Genomic DNA, 17,405 nt, shown 5'->3' with positions numbered 1-17,405 from the left:
AGTTCTAAGGGAAAGGCCGACTTACGAAGGATCACTATTTAATAGCTATTTGTGTGATCTTTCTTGTATGGCAAGCTCAGAACCAATTTCATTTCAAAGGTGAGGTGTCTTGTATTGAGAGGATGTTTCTCAAAGTTCAGACTCATATCTATCGTTTTGTATACATCTAATGCTTGTAACTGTAGGACCAAGTAGACCGGCTAGATGGGTTTAATAACCCTAAAAAGTGTTAGAAGAGTCTCTCGCTTTCCAACTTAGCAAGGATAATTAAATACAATTAAAATAATAACATAAAATAAGTAAGAGAACAAAAAGATTTAATTAGTTACAATCGAGATGATTGTTAATACAAGACTGTTAAAAGTTCTACTAAAAATTTACTTCACGAAGGCAAAGTAGCCTTTTATAATTTTTGAAAGCTTAGAAATAATTAGGAAAATAAATATAATGATTGATGATTAATTTATAAATCCAAGGGGTTTTATAGCCTCTTGGGAAAAGTTATCATTGTGTTGACGTGGTTTGGAGGCATCTCCAAATTAAGGCATCCAAGGCACCTCCAAGTCGATAAACTTTTATCCATGCAACAATGATCACTCAACGACTTTGCTGCGTTGGATGTGCCTCTAAAGCGATTGAAGGCGTCTCGATACTGTTCATCCGAGGCGCCGTAGGCATGTTCGAGGCGCCCCGGATCTCGAATGCGGTAGTTTCCCTGTTGAAGCTCGAGGCGCCTCTAAAGCCATTGGAGGTGCCTTGAGCATTACTAATCTGAATGGTCAATTGCTGTATTGACCATTCTTTTCCCCGCGCTCGTCTAGGTGATGCTTCAGGCGTTCGGAATTGATCTCACTCGAACCTTCGGTCTTCTCCTTGAGCAGGTTTCCTCTACGATTTTTCGTCCCTCCGATGCGGTATGCATGTTCCTTCTCGTCCACCCGTGTACTCTTCCGCAACTTCTCATCTCGTCGACTCATTTTCTGTCCCATACTTCTCGCTCACCACGTCTTTCGCTCGACTTCTCATGTTCCTAAGTTTATGTACACTTAGACACAAAAATATCAAAAGACACATGACCTAACTTAATTTGATTGATTAAATCAAAACTAGCACGTGGTAATTATAATAACTTTCATGTACTTTTTTTTATTTATATATATATATTTTAAAAAACTAAAAAATCTTACTTATCTTAAGGAAAAAAAAATCTCTCAACAACATATGAGTTTCCCACTTTCTTACCAATATTATAACTAAAAAATTAAAACATCTCAACAACCTCTTTACTATTTTTTTTTTAAATTAATGTTCTTATTAATAATAATAATAATAATAATAATAATAATAAATCAAATCTAAAATTAACCAAACTACTAAAATAATTTTTTAAGTTTGACTTAATATTTTTAAAAGGTTGAGGTTAGTTCATTTGAATTTGACTTTTTCAATGTTAATGAACATTTAATTCAAATTTATTTGATTATTTAATTTTTTAAATTTGTTTAGTTGGTTAATAAGTTTGATAATATAAGTTTTTTTATATTTATATTAAGTTTTTTATTTATTATAAATTTGTTAATAATTTTTTAATAAATATAGTTCACGAGTTATATTTACGTATATTATTCCTGAATATTACGGGCAAATAGTTCACAATCTCTTATATTAATCTTGGAGTTATTTAAATTTATTTATTTATTTGACCATATATATATACTAAAAAAACATAATTTTTTTTATCCAATTAAGTCTTCATTTTCACTGTTAATTAATTATAATTTTACTTATTGATATTAATTAAGAATATGATGAATTGCGGGTCTCAAAAAATGGATCGACCAACATGAACGTCTCTTGATTTATTTTAATAGTTGATATGAAATTTTTATAGATATGAATTAATATTTTTTAAAATTAGTCGAGTAGTTTTGTATTTTATAGACCCCTTCAAAAGACGAAGAGAGTATTAAGGAGCTGGAGCGGCTCTGAAACGTTGAACTTACTTATGTGACACATCAACCGAGAAAATATCAGAGAGCTCCTAGAAATCTGCCGTTGGAGATGTTTTTACAACGGGTAAAATGAATATATTAACATATTTTAAAGGTTCAGAGGGTAAAATGATATATTTGACTGTAAGAGGGGCAATGTGAAAATATCTCGCCGTCAATTGCGCGACGCCGTCAAATCGTGTGGCAGACAGTGGTAATAAAAGGACAACAAGGCAACACTACACTGGCCTCTCCTGTCTCCACCCGACTCTGGGTCGGATTTAAACGGGGCATTCAATTTCGTCTGCGGCGTCGGCCTTTGTCCTCCAGTGGGATACGAAGGCGAGCGGGAGCACGGGAGGAGAGGTGGATATGGCTGATGGGAAATCCGGCCGGGCGGTTCCGTAGTGCGATTGTGGCAGTCGATTGCCGTGCGGTGTTCTTGCTTCCTCTAAGGGTGTATTTTTTACCCGATTTTTCTAGTTCGAGGTAGATCCACTGGCTTTGTTCCCTTTCCGACGAGAATAGTAGATTTTTTACGTGTAAATTTTGGACTTTGTTGCACAAACGTGTGATTTGTGATTCTCGCAGTTAATTTTGGCAAAGCTTAAAACGAAACAAGCGACCTTGAAGTAATCACTTTTTTTTTTTTGGAAAAAAGGGTTTCTTTTGGGTTTTGTTTTCTCACTTTCTCATCGATTACTGAGGACTATGTGTTGGATTTGCGTTATTGGAGGATAATAAAGTAGAGAGAAGCTTTGGGGGGAAATCCCAATATCAATAAACTGTTTATGGATTTTTTTGTATGTTTTGGCATTTCTCGTTCGTTTTGGAGTTCAATGAATTCCTTGCGCGATCTTGCTGGTCTTATTCGGTAATGCAATAGCCTGTGGTACCTTGTTTGATCCAAGAACAAGATTCTGGTTTTCAAGTCTAAGCTTCTGTTATCTTGTGAAGGAATAGTACTTTTGTTTATCGGTTGCTACACTTTAAAGAAGATTGCTAGAATATTACTAATTTTGCTACTGAAACATACAGAAATCAAGGTATTTGTGTAAGCGAAATCAAGCCATATTTTTCATACACTAGATATAATAGTCTGTTAGCAGCATCATATTCATTGGGTGGTAATAAACTTTTTTCTACTTTGCTTTTTTCTGCCATGAACACTTGCTTTATGGCTGGTACCTCTTTAGAATTGGTTTCGAAAAAAGTTATTGTTAATGATTGTGTTGTCCATGAAAATATGAGCCAAGTTATTCTTTTAATTTGTAGTAACTATTATTGTTGGCGTGCTTGCTTTTACATGATCTTTTAGATTTAACAGCTACACTAGATTTTTGTCATTGTTGTGTAGTTCAATGTGTTGAATACTGAAGACTACAACTCCACAAAATTTGGACTTCCATACATTTGTCCCCTGCGTGGTTCTTTTTTATCCTTACTCTCTCTTTCCGGCTGCAGTTACCCAAGATGTCCTTCCGTAGTATAGTTCGTGATGTAAGAGATAGTATCGGGAGCCTGTCAAGGCGAAGTTTTGAAGTAAAACTTGGGAGTCTTTCAGTACATCTCAAGGGAAAGTCTCAAGGCTTCGTAGCTGAGCCATATGATCCACCTCCTGTTATTCAGTTGAGTTGCTGGGCTAGCCTTCCACCAGAGCTACTCCGGGATGTGATCAAAAGATTAGAGGCTAGTGAAAGCACCTGGCCATCCCGAAAGCATGTTGTTGCTTGTGCATCTGTGTGCAAAGCTTGGAGGGTGATGTGCAAAGAGATAGTAAGAAATCCAGAGTTTTGTGGGAAGATAACTTTTCCAATCTCATTGAAACAGGTAGTTTTTTTTTTAAAAAAAAATTCTACCTTTATGACAGTGATAAAACACACCAGAACATACTGTATGTAGTAATTACATGTGACATTTATTTTTTCAAATGAGCATTATGTTGCCTAGTAGGTTTAGATTTCACTTGCATTTTCTAGTTCTAATTTGCATTTTACTTTTGCAGCCTGGCCACAGAGATGGACTGGTTCAGTGTTTCATCAAGAGGGACAAATCCAAATTAACTTACCATCTTTATCTTTGTCTTAGTCCTGGTAAGTTTGCTATCCCATAAGCTTTTTCATCTGGATAATATAACGTTGCTAAGATCGTTACTTGTCACCTTTGAAGTTGTTAGCAGTAATTTACTGTAGTGTATCACCTTATGCTCACTATCCATTTTACTGGGAATCAATATCTCTGTAGCATTTATGTGTTTTTGCTAGTCTAATCAAACCTAGAGAGTTAGAAGTGTGAACTTCAATCTCAGTCCTTCTAAGATTTGTATGTGTCACACTCATCATCTAAATGAGCTAATTAACGGATCAAACTAAATCTCATTATTTGGTTATCTTTCTCATTATCATAGAAGAATAAACTAAATCTAAGATATCAACAGATTCAAGAAGGATGATCTAATTAACTTAAATGGAAGATTCAACATAATACATGAGAAGGCAACTACGAATATACTATTTTTGCTAAGAAATTTAATTCAACTATAAATATTCTGCAAACATGAATGGGGTTCTAGAACTGGGAAAAACTGATTCGAAGATGAGCCCAGACTCCTCTGTACCTACTTCGTAAGGGTAGTGCATAAGTTGATTGGTTCTAACATCTAGTATACTTTGAGTTTCATGTTGGTCAGCATATTGTTGTATTAGCTGACTTATTTCTAACAGCCTTTACTGAGAAATGAAGCTTTTTGTCACTCCATTCTTACAATCTTAGGTCGCTTTTCCCCTTTTTTTCTTCTGATGTAATGATTGGTGACCACTGAGTTAGTTTCTGCTAGTCTTATTTATTCTCTGTTACTTCTTTCCTTTTCCAGAGTCTAAGATTGTTACATATATATATGGCACTAATGTGTTTCGGATCTCTACTAATCAAACTTATGTTTAATTTGGTTGTGTAGCTGTGATTGTAGAGAACGGAAAATTCCTTCTCTCAGCAAAAAGGATTCGTAGGACAGCTTGTACTGAATATGTCATCTCGATGAATGCCGAACACATATCGAGATCAACCAACACCTACATCGGGAAGTTAAGGTATTGAAATTTGTTTGTTAATTGTTCATTGAAATGGCACTGGTGAAGTTAAACCAAATGATTCCCTGTCACATTTGTAGGTCTAATTTTCTTGGCACGAAGTTCATAATCTATGACACTCAGCTTCCATACAACGGAGCTGCTATTTGCCCACCTGGACGAACAAGCCGTAGGTTTTACTCAAAGAAAGTCTCCCCTAAGGTCCCATCTGGCAGCTACAACATAGCTCAGGTGTCATATGAGCTAAATGTCCTTGGCACACGAGGACCTCGTCGAATGCATTGTGTTATGCACTCTATTCCTGCTTCAGCCCTTGAGCCTGGTGGCACAGTTCCGGGCCAACCGGACAACCTTGTTTCACGTTCACTGGAGGAGTCCTTCCGCAGCATATCTTTCCCCAAGTTCATGATGGACCATTCCATGGACTTCAGCAGTGCTCGCTTTTCTGATATCATCGGTGGAACTCAAGATGGCGATGAGAACATCGAGACCAAGGAAAGACCGCTAGTTCTTTGTAACAAACCCCCTAGATGGCATGAACAATTGCAGTGCTGGTGCCTGAATTTTCGAGGCCGGGTCACTGTTGCTTCCGTAAAGAACTTTCAGCTCATTGCCGCAACACAACCTTCTGCAGCTGCTCCTACAACATCACAGCCAGCACCCCCCGCAGAGCATGATAAGATCATACTGCAGTTTGGCAAGGTTGCAAAGGACATGTTCACGATGGATTACCGATACCCCCTCTCAGCATTCCAAGCTTTCGCTATCTGTTTGAGTAGCTTCGACACCAAGTTGGCTTGTGAATAAACAAATTTAAAATTCACTCTATTGTCAGTTCATGGTTATCAACGTACAACTCGTGTCCTTCGACTTGTAGCTCAGAAGCATATGTATGTCTCATTCTAAAGCCTTCTTGCAAATCCTACAGGTCAGACATTTTGCACAAAGTAATAACTGACGGAATATTTTACCGTGTAGGCCTCTTTTACGGCTGATCAGGTGAAGAGGAACCAAAGCGCTTACAAATTTTAAAGCGAGCCACTTTGGGTTCATAACGTCAAGTTACCGGCAATCAGATTTACTTGGTGCACACTTCACTTTAGGATTTGTGTCCACATAAAGAATGTGTTCTTACCGAAGAATTGTCTTAACTTTAGCATCCATGCATTTACTTCCTGAAGTGTTTTTTTGAAAGTTGGTCAGAGCAGTGTCATTCTAAATCACAAACTCACTTTTCCTTTTACTTTGCATCTTCTTCATTGTGGTGCTCAACTGGGAAGGGATTGTTGGGGTTTACTTTGGCTGATCACCAGTTCGACACACATGCATCTGTCTTAAATTTGCCTTACAAATCATTCCTTCTTTTGAATTCTCTCTAGGCTTTTCATCACAGCAGGGAGAATAAAGCAAAAGGAAGAACAAAGTCCTGTGACCAAAGGAGGAGGAAGGTAAAGACCAAAGAGCACAGCTGGTAAGCACCCAATGCGAATAGTTTGCTAAGCTATGTTATTATAGAGCAAAGTTGCACCTTTGTAGAGAGTTTACTTGGAAAGACAGATCTGAAGAGAGGACAGAATCAGGGACTTGCTCTTCTTTAGGTTAACAGATTTGATGGTTTGGAAAATAGTAGTGTTTTTTTACAAGAACAACTGGGAAGAAAGTGAAGTGGAAGATAGCTTGGTGCAGTGCATAGGCTATAATGGTGCAATAGTCCCTTGTCCCTTCCAAATGGAACGAATATTACCTGTGCTCCAAATTTATCCAGTAAGCAAACCAAAAGGAAGGCTGTCTATCTCTAGAATTAGTCGGGCGATACATTCATGCTGTTTAATAAAGTAAATTTGACAAGTTTGGTGATAAGAATAATTTATACTTTGATAAAAATAGTATATCTTAGTTTAATAAGATTTTGTATTTGATCAATTTTCATTAAATGTGCAAGGCTTGAGTGAATTGGAAATTAAACTAATAGAACTGATCATTAGGAAAATATTAATAGAATATTTGATAAAAGAGACTTTAATTTTCTCATTAACTATCACTATTATTTTTTTACCATCTCAAATATACATTTTTTTTATTCAGATAAAGAACTATGCATTTTTGATCCACAAATGCAATAAAAAAACATTAAATTTAAATTCTAGAGCCTTCATATGCCTACTATTTATCCCTATTTTTTCTCCATATAATTTTAATATTTGAAATTAATTTCGTATTTAATTTTCCATTGATATATATATATATATATATATATATATATATATATATATATATATATATATAATTTTTTATGAATTATTATAAATATTATGATTTTACAAAATAAAATTTGATAAAATTATTATTTTTTATTTATTTTAATTTCTATTCATATACTTCTCTATGTACTTGAGTTGATCCAAGTTTTGGATGGGTCAAATTTATTTGATAAGGTGATCCTGTCCGAAACAGGTGTCAACGAACGCTGGGGACATGGTGCTCCCTGCTGGGTCCTCGAGTGCTCAGGCGAACCTGCAACAAAACCGAGCCGGGAGGGGTGTCTCGGCGACGGCCCTCCGACGCTCAAGTCAGGCGAGGGAATAAATGAATGAAGTGGCTCAAAGATGAAGACTCGTGTACCTCCGGTGAAGAAATGGAAATCTTATATAGACCTCTCGAAGGAGCCTGGGCGCGCCAATCAAAGCAATCACCTGTTTTCGACCATGCCCAGATATGAGTCTGTCAGAAGGACATCCATAAGACCATACTGTTACTGTATCAACCTTCCCGTGACGTGATGGTGGGGCCTTTAATAGTGCTATCTGGCGTACAGTCTAATCGCCATGCCTTTGCTGACATACCATATCCCATCATCATGCCTTTTCTGACATATCATATCCCGAGCCGAGCGAATAGGTCGCTCGGCTAACCACTGTTCCCTCACCGCTATTCCGGCCGAGCGGACACCCCCGCTCGGCCGTTCTGTCCTTGGCCGAGCGGACACCTCCGCTCGGCCACTCGGCTTCGGTTATACTATGGCGTCGGAAACCCAAACCTTTGGCTGGGTAATCTCTGGTTCCGCTCGGACGGGATCCCATTGTGGGCCCTCCATTCTTACTGCCGGATCATAAGGTAATCGAGTCGAGTTTAAAATGAACCAAATTTTTAAAATGATTGTTCAAGCTTAGCTTAGTTTATTTTTTATAAGATTGAGTTTGTTTGAAGTTTGGCTTGAGTTTAGTTCGTTTAGATGTTATCGAGCTCTCAATTCAAGTTTGACTTGAGCTTGATTCGAGCTTGACTTGAACTTGATTTGAATTTGGTTTGTTTAGATGTCATAAAACTCTCAATTAAATTTGTTTGATTATTTGAAAATTTTAATTGTTTGATTGGTTATTGAGTCTGATAATTTAAATTTATTTATTTTTATGAACGTTGTTCATAAACGTTGCTTGCGAACATTAACGAGCTGAATACATATATGCTTAAATTTATTTATTTAGCTTAACGAGCTGTTTAAATTTATTTAATTAATCTTATATATATTGAACAAACATAAATAAATTTCACTAAGTTGAATATCAAATTTATTTACAAATGCTGAGTTAATTTACCATCTTACTTTATACTCAATTACAGGGATCATATCACGTGTATTGCACGTGACTGAGTCATTGCATAAATTACGCTCATTTCGAAAAAAGAGGGTTTGAGGGGGAAGAGAATGCTAGAAGCGAAGAGCTTGCGGAAGGCGGCCGTGCCGCCGTCGCTCCTCGGCGATCCGTCGCCAGGCAACATCCAAGCCACTCGCCTCGCCCTACACGTAAGTTCGATAGATCTGATCCTAGCCTTGGCGTTCCTCTCTCCCCGGTCTCTTCCCTAATGTCGTCGTCACCATCTCGATATGTAGGTTAACGATGGAGGTTCTTCCTGCTCTGTATACATCGCTTCCGGATGCAGCGTCTACAAGATCGAGGTAGGTGCAGTGTTGCTTTCTTTGAGTTTTGTTGCACTTTTGTGCTGTTTCTTTGATGAATTTTGTTTTCTCGTGGAGTGGATTCTACAAGTTGTATCTTGGGCTATTTCCCCCGTTTCGTATTCTGTAGAGTTTTTTACATGAATTGGTTATGGAAATTATCGTCTTTTGGTTTGTTTCATTATTTTTTCCTTCAGTTAGTGGGGACTGTTCCGCAGATACATTGAGTAAATCTTTGACCGTAGTTTTTCTTGTTTCCCATTACTAGAATTGTATCACTTATTTGCTAACTATTTTCATCCTCTATCGAGTTAAGGTCACTCAGAGACTCCGAAATTAACAGGTTATTGAAATTTTAAATTTGGTGGATGAGAAATTAATAGTTACCCACTTTTTTTTGTTATCCATCGAGAATAACTATGTTTAAATATTGTGCATCCTACGATCAGGATACCTTTGCCTTGAAGGTTCTCAGCAAGTTTCTTGAATTCTATTAGATTGCATAAAGTGAGAAGCTCTGTAGTTAATTTGAGTTCAAGCCTCTAACATAAGTGTTGATCTTCGTCATATAAAAGCATTCTCATATAACAGGTACAAGTAATTTCGGATTAGGCAGATCAGTTGCCAATTACTAATGAATAAGAAAGTTCTGCTACATTTTGTACAATTGAGTGCAAAGGGAGTAAGTTTTAAAACAGGAAATGAAGCAATGAAATGATAACTACTTGTAACTACAAAAACATAAACATTGCATGCATTTTCTGTTGACGGTATACAATATAATTTCTTAATGATTATATTTCTAGATATCCATGGAAGATTCTATTATAACTACAGGAAAAGAAAGCCTTCTCATTCCTGTTAATGCAGAGGTATGATCTCTATATAGGTTTGAAATACCAAAGATTTTTACGGTGCATGTTGCACCTGGAGGAGGTTCTCTTTTAATATTCTGGAATTCTCTAAAATAAAGGTTAAACATTCATCGATCGTTGACCGTTGTCCTCATCGTTCAGAGGTCCAAAGTGTAGCGCTTACGCAAGGAGGTCAGTTTTTTTTTTGTCCAATTAGACCTGGTTGTTGTTACAAATTTTTGCAACAAACTTTTGGACCCCCACCCAAAAAAAAGTTCTCGCTGCTTGATACGTTTTGTCATTGGCACTAGAAGTTTTAAATATCATATAAGAAATGAAATAGATAATCACTAGATGAACTATTTCTGTCTTTAAGAAGTAGCTTAGGTCCTAAACTGAAGTTTTTTCCTATCTACCTTTCTCTAATTTATGTCTTTTTTGTGATGCAAAATTCAAATAGGACTAACCTAATGCTGATAAGTGATAATTTACGATATATTATTTTCCTTATAGTACTTTGGAACTGTGTCTAAGCATTTTCTTCCATCATATTTATTAGTAGGCATTTTCTAGTGCTCTTGGACTCAGTGTTCAGTTCTTGAATATAATAAATATCTTATTGACCGAGCTTGCAAATTATTTTATTTACTTAAATCACTCTTTGGATACTTCCCAACTTTAGAAAGGCAGTCCAAACAATTTATGTAGGTTAGTTGGTTGAATGATGGCCTACAGCACATGCAGTATGCATATCCCATAATTTGACACACATTTTTCTCCCAATTTGATTTGGAAGTCCTAGGGTTTTGTCAATTGGCATTTTGGCTCCTGTATTCCTTTTGTTTCCTTAGATTCTACTCTCGTTTATTTGATTGTTTCTTTCAGCTCAACACCTACACAACCATCACTTCATGATCATTACATAAAGAATATCAATTTTCATATTCTTCAACGAGCCTAATAACCATGTGTAGGAAAAAAAGGACAAAGAATAAGATAACTGAGGCTTTGCCATTTGGCTATTTCATTTAGCACCACATTTTTATTTAGCTATTTCAATAATCACTATATATTTTCTTTCCAATGCTTTGGCCGCACAAAAATATAAACACTTCTGATTTATGTGTCGATACTAGATATTGAGGACCGGGTGCCACTTTAGTCTATAGTTTCTATTTGTGCCCACATCACAGAATGCTGACTATCCTGCATACAAGCAAGATGTTACGTTAACTAGGTCCATATCACCCAAATGAAGATCATAAAATTATTTGTTAGTTCATATGTTCAACTTTTCAACTGATGTGAAAGCACAATGGAAGTTAGAGAAAAGGAAGCATGCACTGTTAGTCTAGGCCAATACATAATGTTAGATCTTATAAATACAGTGGTTTATTTTGTCATTCAAACTATGGTCACCGAGATCATGAAGAAATAGCTAACTATAGAGAAAAGCTTTTCCTTCTACAAGGAGATGAATAAGCAACATCACAAAGAGTAAAAACCAATATGTGCATCAGCAGTTACAAGTTACAGATTCCATCTCACTACACCCTGATATGTGTATGTATATATTATCAGAGAGTGCAAATTTATAAACTTTTCTCCTCCACTGCTTGACTAAATCCAAATATTAGAGCTCATTGCACTCTATTGTTTTAGCTTACATCTGATTTCTATCTGATTGCAGACGATAATTGCCTTATTATGGGTTCTGTAGATTGTTATGGTCATCTTATTGTATCATGGTTGGATGCACTTGGTTCAGGTACAATTTAATAGCATATACGGACTATGGTACTGTAGTCACTCCTTCAAGTTTTATGTTAATCTGTAAAATTATGTCCTGGGAATTAGAATCAGGAATTTAACAAGTATATTAGTTCATTACAAAAGCTACCATTCATTCTCCAAGTCTTTTTTTTATAATGCCGATACATACTCTTTACAGAGCAAAGCTAATTAGAATTCTTCAGTAGCATTTGGAGGCACTCATATTAACATAGTGTTATGTATTTGATCAGACATTGACAGGATTTCTTATTCAGTGTTGCCTCGGGATTGTGGTATTGGTGAAGGGAGTTGGGCTGGTGTCTGCTTTAGTCCAGTGCAGTGGTCCACAGTATATTATTAATTTTTTAGTTCATTTTAATGATTTCGTTGCTCATTATTTGCTATCTGTTTCAAATTAACCAGTAATTTATGCATTGAAGTTTTCAATTATGTCATAGTAGTATACTTTATTCCTCCACTAAGTAGCTCATAGATCCCAAACACATGCAGTTCATTTGCTAATTAGGACAAAGTTATAAATGTGATCTGATAAAGGGACTCTTTTCCCTTATAATAAGGATTAGGGAACTTATATGAATGCATATGCTTTTCTTGCAACACAATGTAATCACACCTTAACCATGATGATTGCCTTCTTCACAACATTCTCAGACTTCTCTGGGCCTTGTTTCACATTTTTGTTACTAATTGGCTTGAAGCACTAGCCCATTAGTCTCACTTCTGAATTACCTGTCGTTTCTACTTTATTTTGTTTATTCTTACTAAGAGAATGTACAATGAATCTTGTTTGACTACTGCTGAACAGCATCTGACATTCAATGTTAAAAATCCAAGGTCTTCTGATTTTCAGATATCTTTCTTGGTTCTCAAGCTTTTTGGCTGTTGACTTTTAGAAAAGTACATTTATGGATATCTGTTGTATCTACTTTTCTCCAATGGTTTGACAACTGGTTTGTTAGACTGATAGATGCTTTCTTTTGTGATTATTTTCCCTTTACAAAAATTGTTTTAATTTGTCAATCAGTTGGTAAGAACATTAGTTTTTTAGGATAAGCTGGAAGTAATAAAAGTATATGTAGAATGCTGACCGATTGTCTCGTATTGCTATAGAATACGAAGAATGAGACTATTGCTGGCTTAATTGATTCTGTTTATGGATGCATTGATATCCATCCAAATCCAGTTAATATTGTGTCAAATACTTTTTTATTTAGGTAGCAGTTGCCCGCAGCTTTTGCAAAAGTATTGATATTTATGATCAAGATATTCACATTAGGAGTTTACACACGTAAGTATAGTGTTTATGTCAAACCTAAATTTTCTCCTTCCTGTCTCTGTTTTCACCACATAGATTCAAATTATCTGTTGAATGCTTCTTTAATCAGTGAAGTCTGCTTATTGTAATTTCTTCCCTTCCATCTCCATCATTATATTCATTTCCATTGAATATATTCCAAAACAAATGAATAATATGGTTAAGTTCTCTAACATGTCTTCTCCAACCTTTCCAATATTCAAACTGTTGAATGCTTTAATGCACAAACCAAATTTTGTAATCACTGTTTTTTCTTTCTTTGAACTTTGATGCATTGCAAGTTCAAACTTTTATCATTGAGGACTGCCAAATATGATCCTTTATGTAGTTAGAGATATCTATGAGTTATTGATGAACTTGTGAACAAGGTTTGACTTTTTACAGTGGTCCTAATTGTCTATCCAATACTTGGTTTTCAGATTGTGGTATCCAGCTTCATTGACCTTCTTCAGTAATCCATATTACGAAGGATGCCCCTCTGTACTAGCTGTTACTGAAGGCTCACAGGTTCACTTGTCTATGATAATTGTAACTTTAGGTATTTCTAGGATTTTTGTCCTTATTTTACTGTATATCCAGTTGTCTGTCTGGGACTTGAGGACCAACCAAAATGGTGGATGTGTACAACGTGTTTGTGGCTCCGTTGGAGACCTCATGTATGCCCTGTGTAGTTCACCTTCTGGAGCAATTGCTGTTGGTGGGACTGATCGTGCTGTTACCATATATGATCCTCGCAGGTTTGACAAGTTCTTCATCTGTATTGGAAGAACTTTCTAGTTCTATTGGATTTTCTTTTTTTGACAAATCAATTATGTTCTTATGCTACCATTGGAGTTTTGAGACTTTCAGGTCGTGTGCTATATTTTTCTCTCTCTAGCATTCATATTTCATATTTAACACTGATAAAATCTTCTGTTTTACCGTCCTTCAGGTGGTCAGCAGTTTCAAGATGGGTGAACTGCTCAAAATACGAGGTGTATCCCCAAAACATTTCAGATTTAAGCATAACTAAGGAGGCTGTTCTTTTTGCAACTTCTATTAAATTTTTATCTAGTTAAGATTTGGCTTTAAGGAAAATATATATAAACTTTATATGTAGTATTTTATTTATTTTTGTTAAATGCAGATAACAGGGCTTGCTTTCTCAACTATAAACTCTGATTATATTTACGTCCAAGGTATTGATTATGAGGTAATTATTTTGCATTCACTAGACATGAGTCTGTTGTTCACTTTAAAACCAAAATATAGAAAAGACGAAAATTGAAAGTACATGATCTCAACTAGCTGAACAATACTGTAGAGAACAAGCTGGATCTGAAGATGTATCCTGTGGGCATTAAAAATTGTCGCCATTGCAGGTTACTTGTGGAGCATGGAAGGAAAGCAAAAGGACTTTCTCATTTAGGGGAGACTCAAACTGGTTGGGCTTTAGTAAGGTATTACTCTTTCTCGCATATCTGCTTGTATTAAATAAGGGCTAAGAAATAGGTTTGCTTCAAACTAGCACATATTGATAAAATTATTTTAATTATATGCTCTAAGTTTAGTGTTGAACACATACTTCAAAAATTCCAATTCTATGCATTGAATTTTAATTTTGCATTTGTTTCAACAGATTATTTTTCTAGTACAGGAGGACTTGGCGCCTGATTTCACTTTAATAGATAGACACAACAAAACAATAACCAATAAAAAATTATAATCAAAATCTTACATCCCGATCAAAACAATAGAATGACATGTCATATGGTTGCATGTTAAACTAAACCTAGTGCCTAGACAATCTCTGCCAATAATAAAATTAAAAATGGAATAGAATTGAAATAGCATTAAGATTTGTTATGGTGGTCTGACAATAAATTGTAGAAGTTTGCCGAGTTCAGTCAAGATCATACAATGTTATGTTCAGTTTGCCTGAAGTGATTGTGGATTCACTCAAAGTTATCTCTGGGTCTAGTCCTTGGTTGGATTGTGGGTTTCCATGCAATTTGGCTTGAAGGGTTTCATCAGATTTCAGTTGGGTTCCTTGGGGTGGGAAGCAATTTGGATTGAATTAGTTTGGGTCTTGTTTTAATTCTGCCCAAGTTGGGAAGTAACTCTGCTGAATTGGAGTTGTATTGCGGGTGATCTCTGACCTACCTGAGCTAGACGTAGTTCAGTGCACTTAATGAGAGTTAAAGTAGAACTCTTGGCCTAGCTTGATCTGGAATGAGTATCCAGGTGCGAGGCTTCTTCTTTGTTAGGTGTTGCTCCTCACAACTGACTTTCTTAAACGCCGTGGGAAAAACTCTCAACTGATTTGCATAAGGCTCTGAAAAGGTGCCCTTTCATTGACAGGGATGGGAATCTACTCTTTTCAAAAAACAAAAATCCGATTCGTTGTATAAAATCTTGAAGAACCTGAATGGATCTTGATTTCAATTGTCAAACTCTGGAGCCATATGCAACATTTGTTGGTCATCTAATCACCAGTTCATAACTATTCACCGCTTTGTTATTTTCTCTCACATCTCTATTTGATAACTGTGTTTTTTTTCCTTCTCTTCAGTGTTCAAATGCAGATGTTCTTGCAGGATGGTGCGACTCTGGTAGTATCTTTGTGGCTGATGCTGTAGAACAGCACTAACGAATACAGGTATGATAATACTCAATATCTTACGTTGTCACTGCCTTTTGCTTTTCAATTTATTTGATACACCAATGTTAATGGAGTGTATACTGGAGGCGAGCCAGGCGAAAAAAGAAAGGAAGAGTGCTCTGAAGTTCTTATCAATTTATCTGATACACCAGTGTTAATGACATGTACTCTGAGGCAAGGGACAGGTAAAAGAAACTGAGAAGCGAGAGAGATTCTCCTACACTTTTGACCTTTTAAAATCGTTTTCGTCTTCCATTTCTCTTCTCTCCACTTTTGGATAGAAACACAAGTGAGAAACTCTTTCATCCAAGTAGATATGAAAATTCAATTACTTTCTTCCTCCACTTCTATACAAAACTTCTGCAATAATTGGAAAATTTAATGTCGAAGCCGCTAGATAACGAGTTCTTTTGTTTAGATCGACGCAGGATAAATCTTCATGGAAGGCTCGTGTACTCGAACCATTGTAACTGGATAAATTGAAACATCTGGCATTCGCATCACACATTGATATTTCTACCAAACTGTTGATGAATGCCAAGTTCGGGTTCTCTGTTTAGTCATCCTCTCGCCCAGTGTGTTTCAATGTTCCTTTGTGATCGTTTAGTTGTGTAACATAACAAAATATTAAATAGTTACTGTGTAATTTTGTAATTCTCCAGTGATGCTATCTTCTATTTAACATTACAAAATATGGGATATTCACGTAATTCAAAAATCACTCTTAGAAATTTAAACTTGTTGCTCTCTCACTTTGGATAGAAAAAATTATCGTGTTTATATATATGTTCACTGATGGGAAGACTTTTATATCTAAATTATCATATTTATATTAAAAAAAATAGCAATGGCCTAACGTTGCTATCCAATAAATAATAATGGCTTATTATTATTATTATTATTTAAAGAATAATAATAATAATTGAATGACAAAAAAAATACATATTAAATCAAAAGAATTGATCAAGGCCTAATTGACTATTGTACTAATATTCAGCTTAAAGGATGATAATGGGACGGAGCGAGGGCGGATTTGTCATCTCTATTCTTATCTTGTCCTTATTTTTTCGAGTTCAGGGATTGATGGCTATGGGGCAGGGCGAGAGCGGATTTGTTATCCTCATCCTCATCCCGTCCTCATTTTTTCGGGTTCGGAAAATCTCCGAATCCGAATCCACGAAGATCAAATCTTTATCCCCGCTCTATCTTCAAATTTAATTTATATTATTATTATTATTATTAATGATAATATTAATAATAATAATAATAATAATATTAATATTTTTTTTAAAAAAAATGTAATATTAATATTAACACTATTATTAATATTTTAAAAAAATCTTATTATTATTTAATAATAATAATAATAATAATAATATTCGGGATGGATTCGAGGATGAGGATAGTATTCTTATACCCTCTCCGAACCCGTCCCATACCCGTTCCGAATTTGTCCCATCTTCATTTCAAATTTTCTCCACAAAACCTAAACTCTCACTTGACTAGCAGGATTCATAAACTTTAGTACTTAAGTCTGAAGGTCTAGAGTTCGAATCATGGGGGAAAAAAATCTATTGATCAGGGATGAAAAATCCTAATAAGTAACAGCACGATAGACGATCTACGGTCGATGATCCAAAGATCATCAAATGAACCACCAAATGAGTCAGAATCGTTACAATAAAAAAAAAAATTTACCATCCCTATTCAGCTTCACCGCATTCAAAGGTGTCGGGCGGATCAGACCGGTTAGGCCTATTAAT

General features: G+C 35.7%; 2 protein-coding genes across 6 annotated transcripts; both read left to right on the top strand.

Annotated features, from left to right (window-relative positions):
- Positions 1 to 2,236: 2,236 nt before the first annotated feature.
- Positions 2,237 to 6,323, top strand: LOC122043076 (tubby-like F-box protein 8). Its single transcript, XM_042603531.1, has 6 exons — positions 2,237 to 2,480; positions 3,456 to 3,821; positions 3,997 to 4,084; positions 4,948 to 5,080; positions 5,161 to 5,970; positions 6,059 to 6,323. Exons 2-5 carry the CDS (start codon positions 3,465 to 3,467, stop codon positions 5,885 to 5,887), a joined length of 1,305 nt encoding a protein of 434 aa, XP_042459465.1. The 5' UTR covers positions 2,237 to 2,480; positions 3,456 to 3,464; the 3' UTR covers positions 5,888 to 5,970; positions 6,059 to 6,323.
- Positions 6,324 to 8,747: 2,424 nt separating this feature from the next.
- Positions 8,748 to 16,379, top strand: LOC122043075. Of its 5 annotated transcripts, none has more exons than XR_006129433.1 (15): positions 8,748 to 8,885; positions 8,973 to 9,038; positions 9,845 to 9,910; positions 10,012 to 10,084; positions 11,583 to 11,660; positions 11,917 to 12,014; positions 12,901 to 12,974; positions 13,421 to 13,508; positions 13,581 to 13,738; positions 13,933 to 13,975; positions 14,128 to 14,193; positions 14,363 to 14,440; positions 15,553 to 15,639; positions 15,738 to 15,827; positions 16,061 to 16,379. XR_006129433.1 is itself a non-coding variant. In XM_042603527.1 (14 exons), the coding sequence occupies exons 1-13, from the start codon at positions 8,787 to 8,789 to the stop codon at positions 15,628 to 15,630; spliced, it is 1,065 nt and encodes a 354-aa protein (XP_042459461.1). In that variant the 5' UTR covers positions 8,748 to 8,786; the 3' UTR covers positions 15,631 to 15,639; positions 16,071 to 16,379. The 5 variants fall into 5 exon arrangements, 3 of the variants coding, with proteins under 3 accessions (XP_042459461.1, XP_042459462.1, XP_042459463.1); XR_006129434.1 differs by having other exon boundaries at positions 15,717 to 15,827; XM_042603527.1 differs by lacking the exon at positions 15,738 to 15,827 and having other exon boundaries at positions 16,071 to 16,379.
- The last annotated feature ends 1,026 nt before the right edge of the window (positions 16,380 to 17,405 follow it).

The sequence above is a fragment of the Zingiber officinale genome, chromosome 2A (genome assembly GCF_018446385.1).
Source record: "Zingiber officinale cultivar Zhangliang chromosome 2A, Zo_v1.1, whole genome shotgun sequence".
NCBI lineage: Eukaryota > Viridiplantae > Streptophyta > Magnoliopsida > Zingiberales > Zingiberaceae > Zingiber > Zingiber officinale.
Note: the sequence above shows the minus strand (reverse complement) of the source record. Positions and strands in the feature narration are given on the sequence as shown.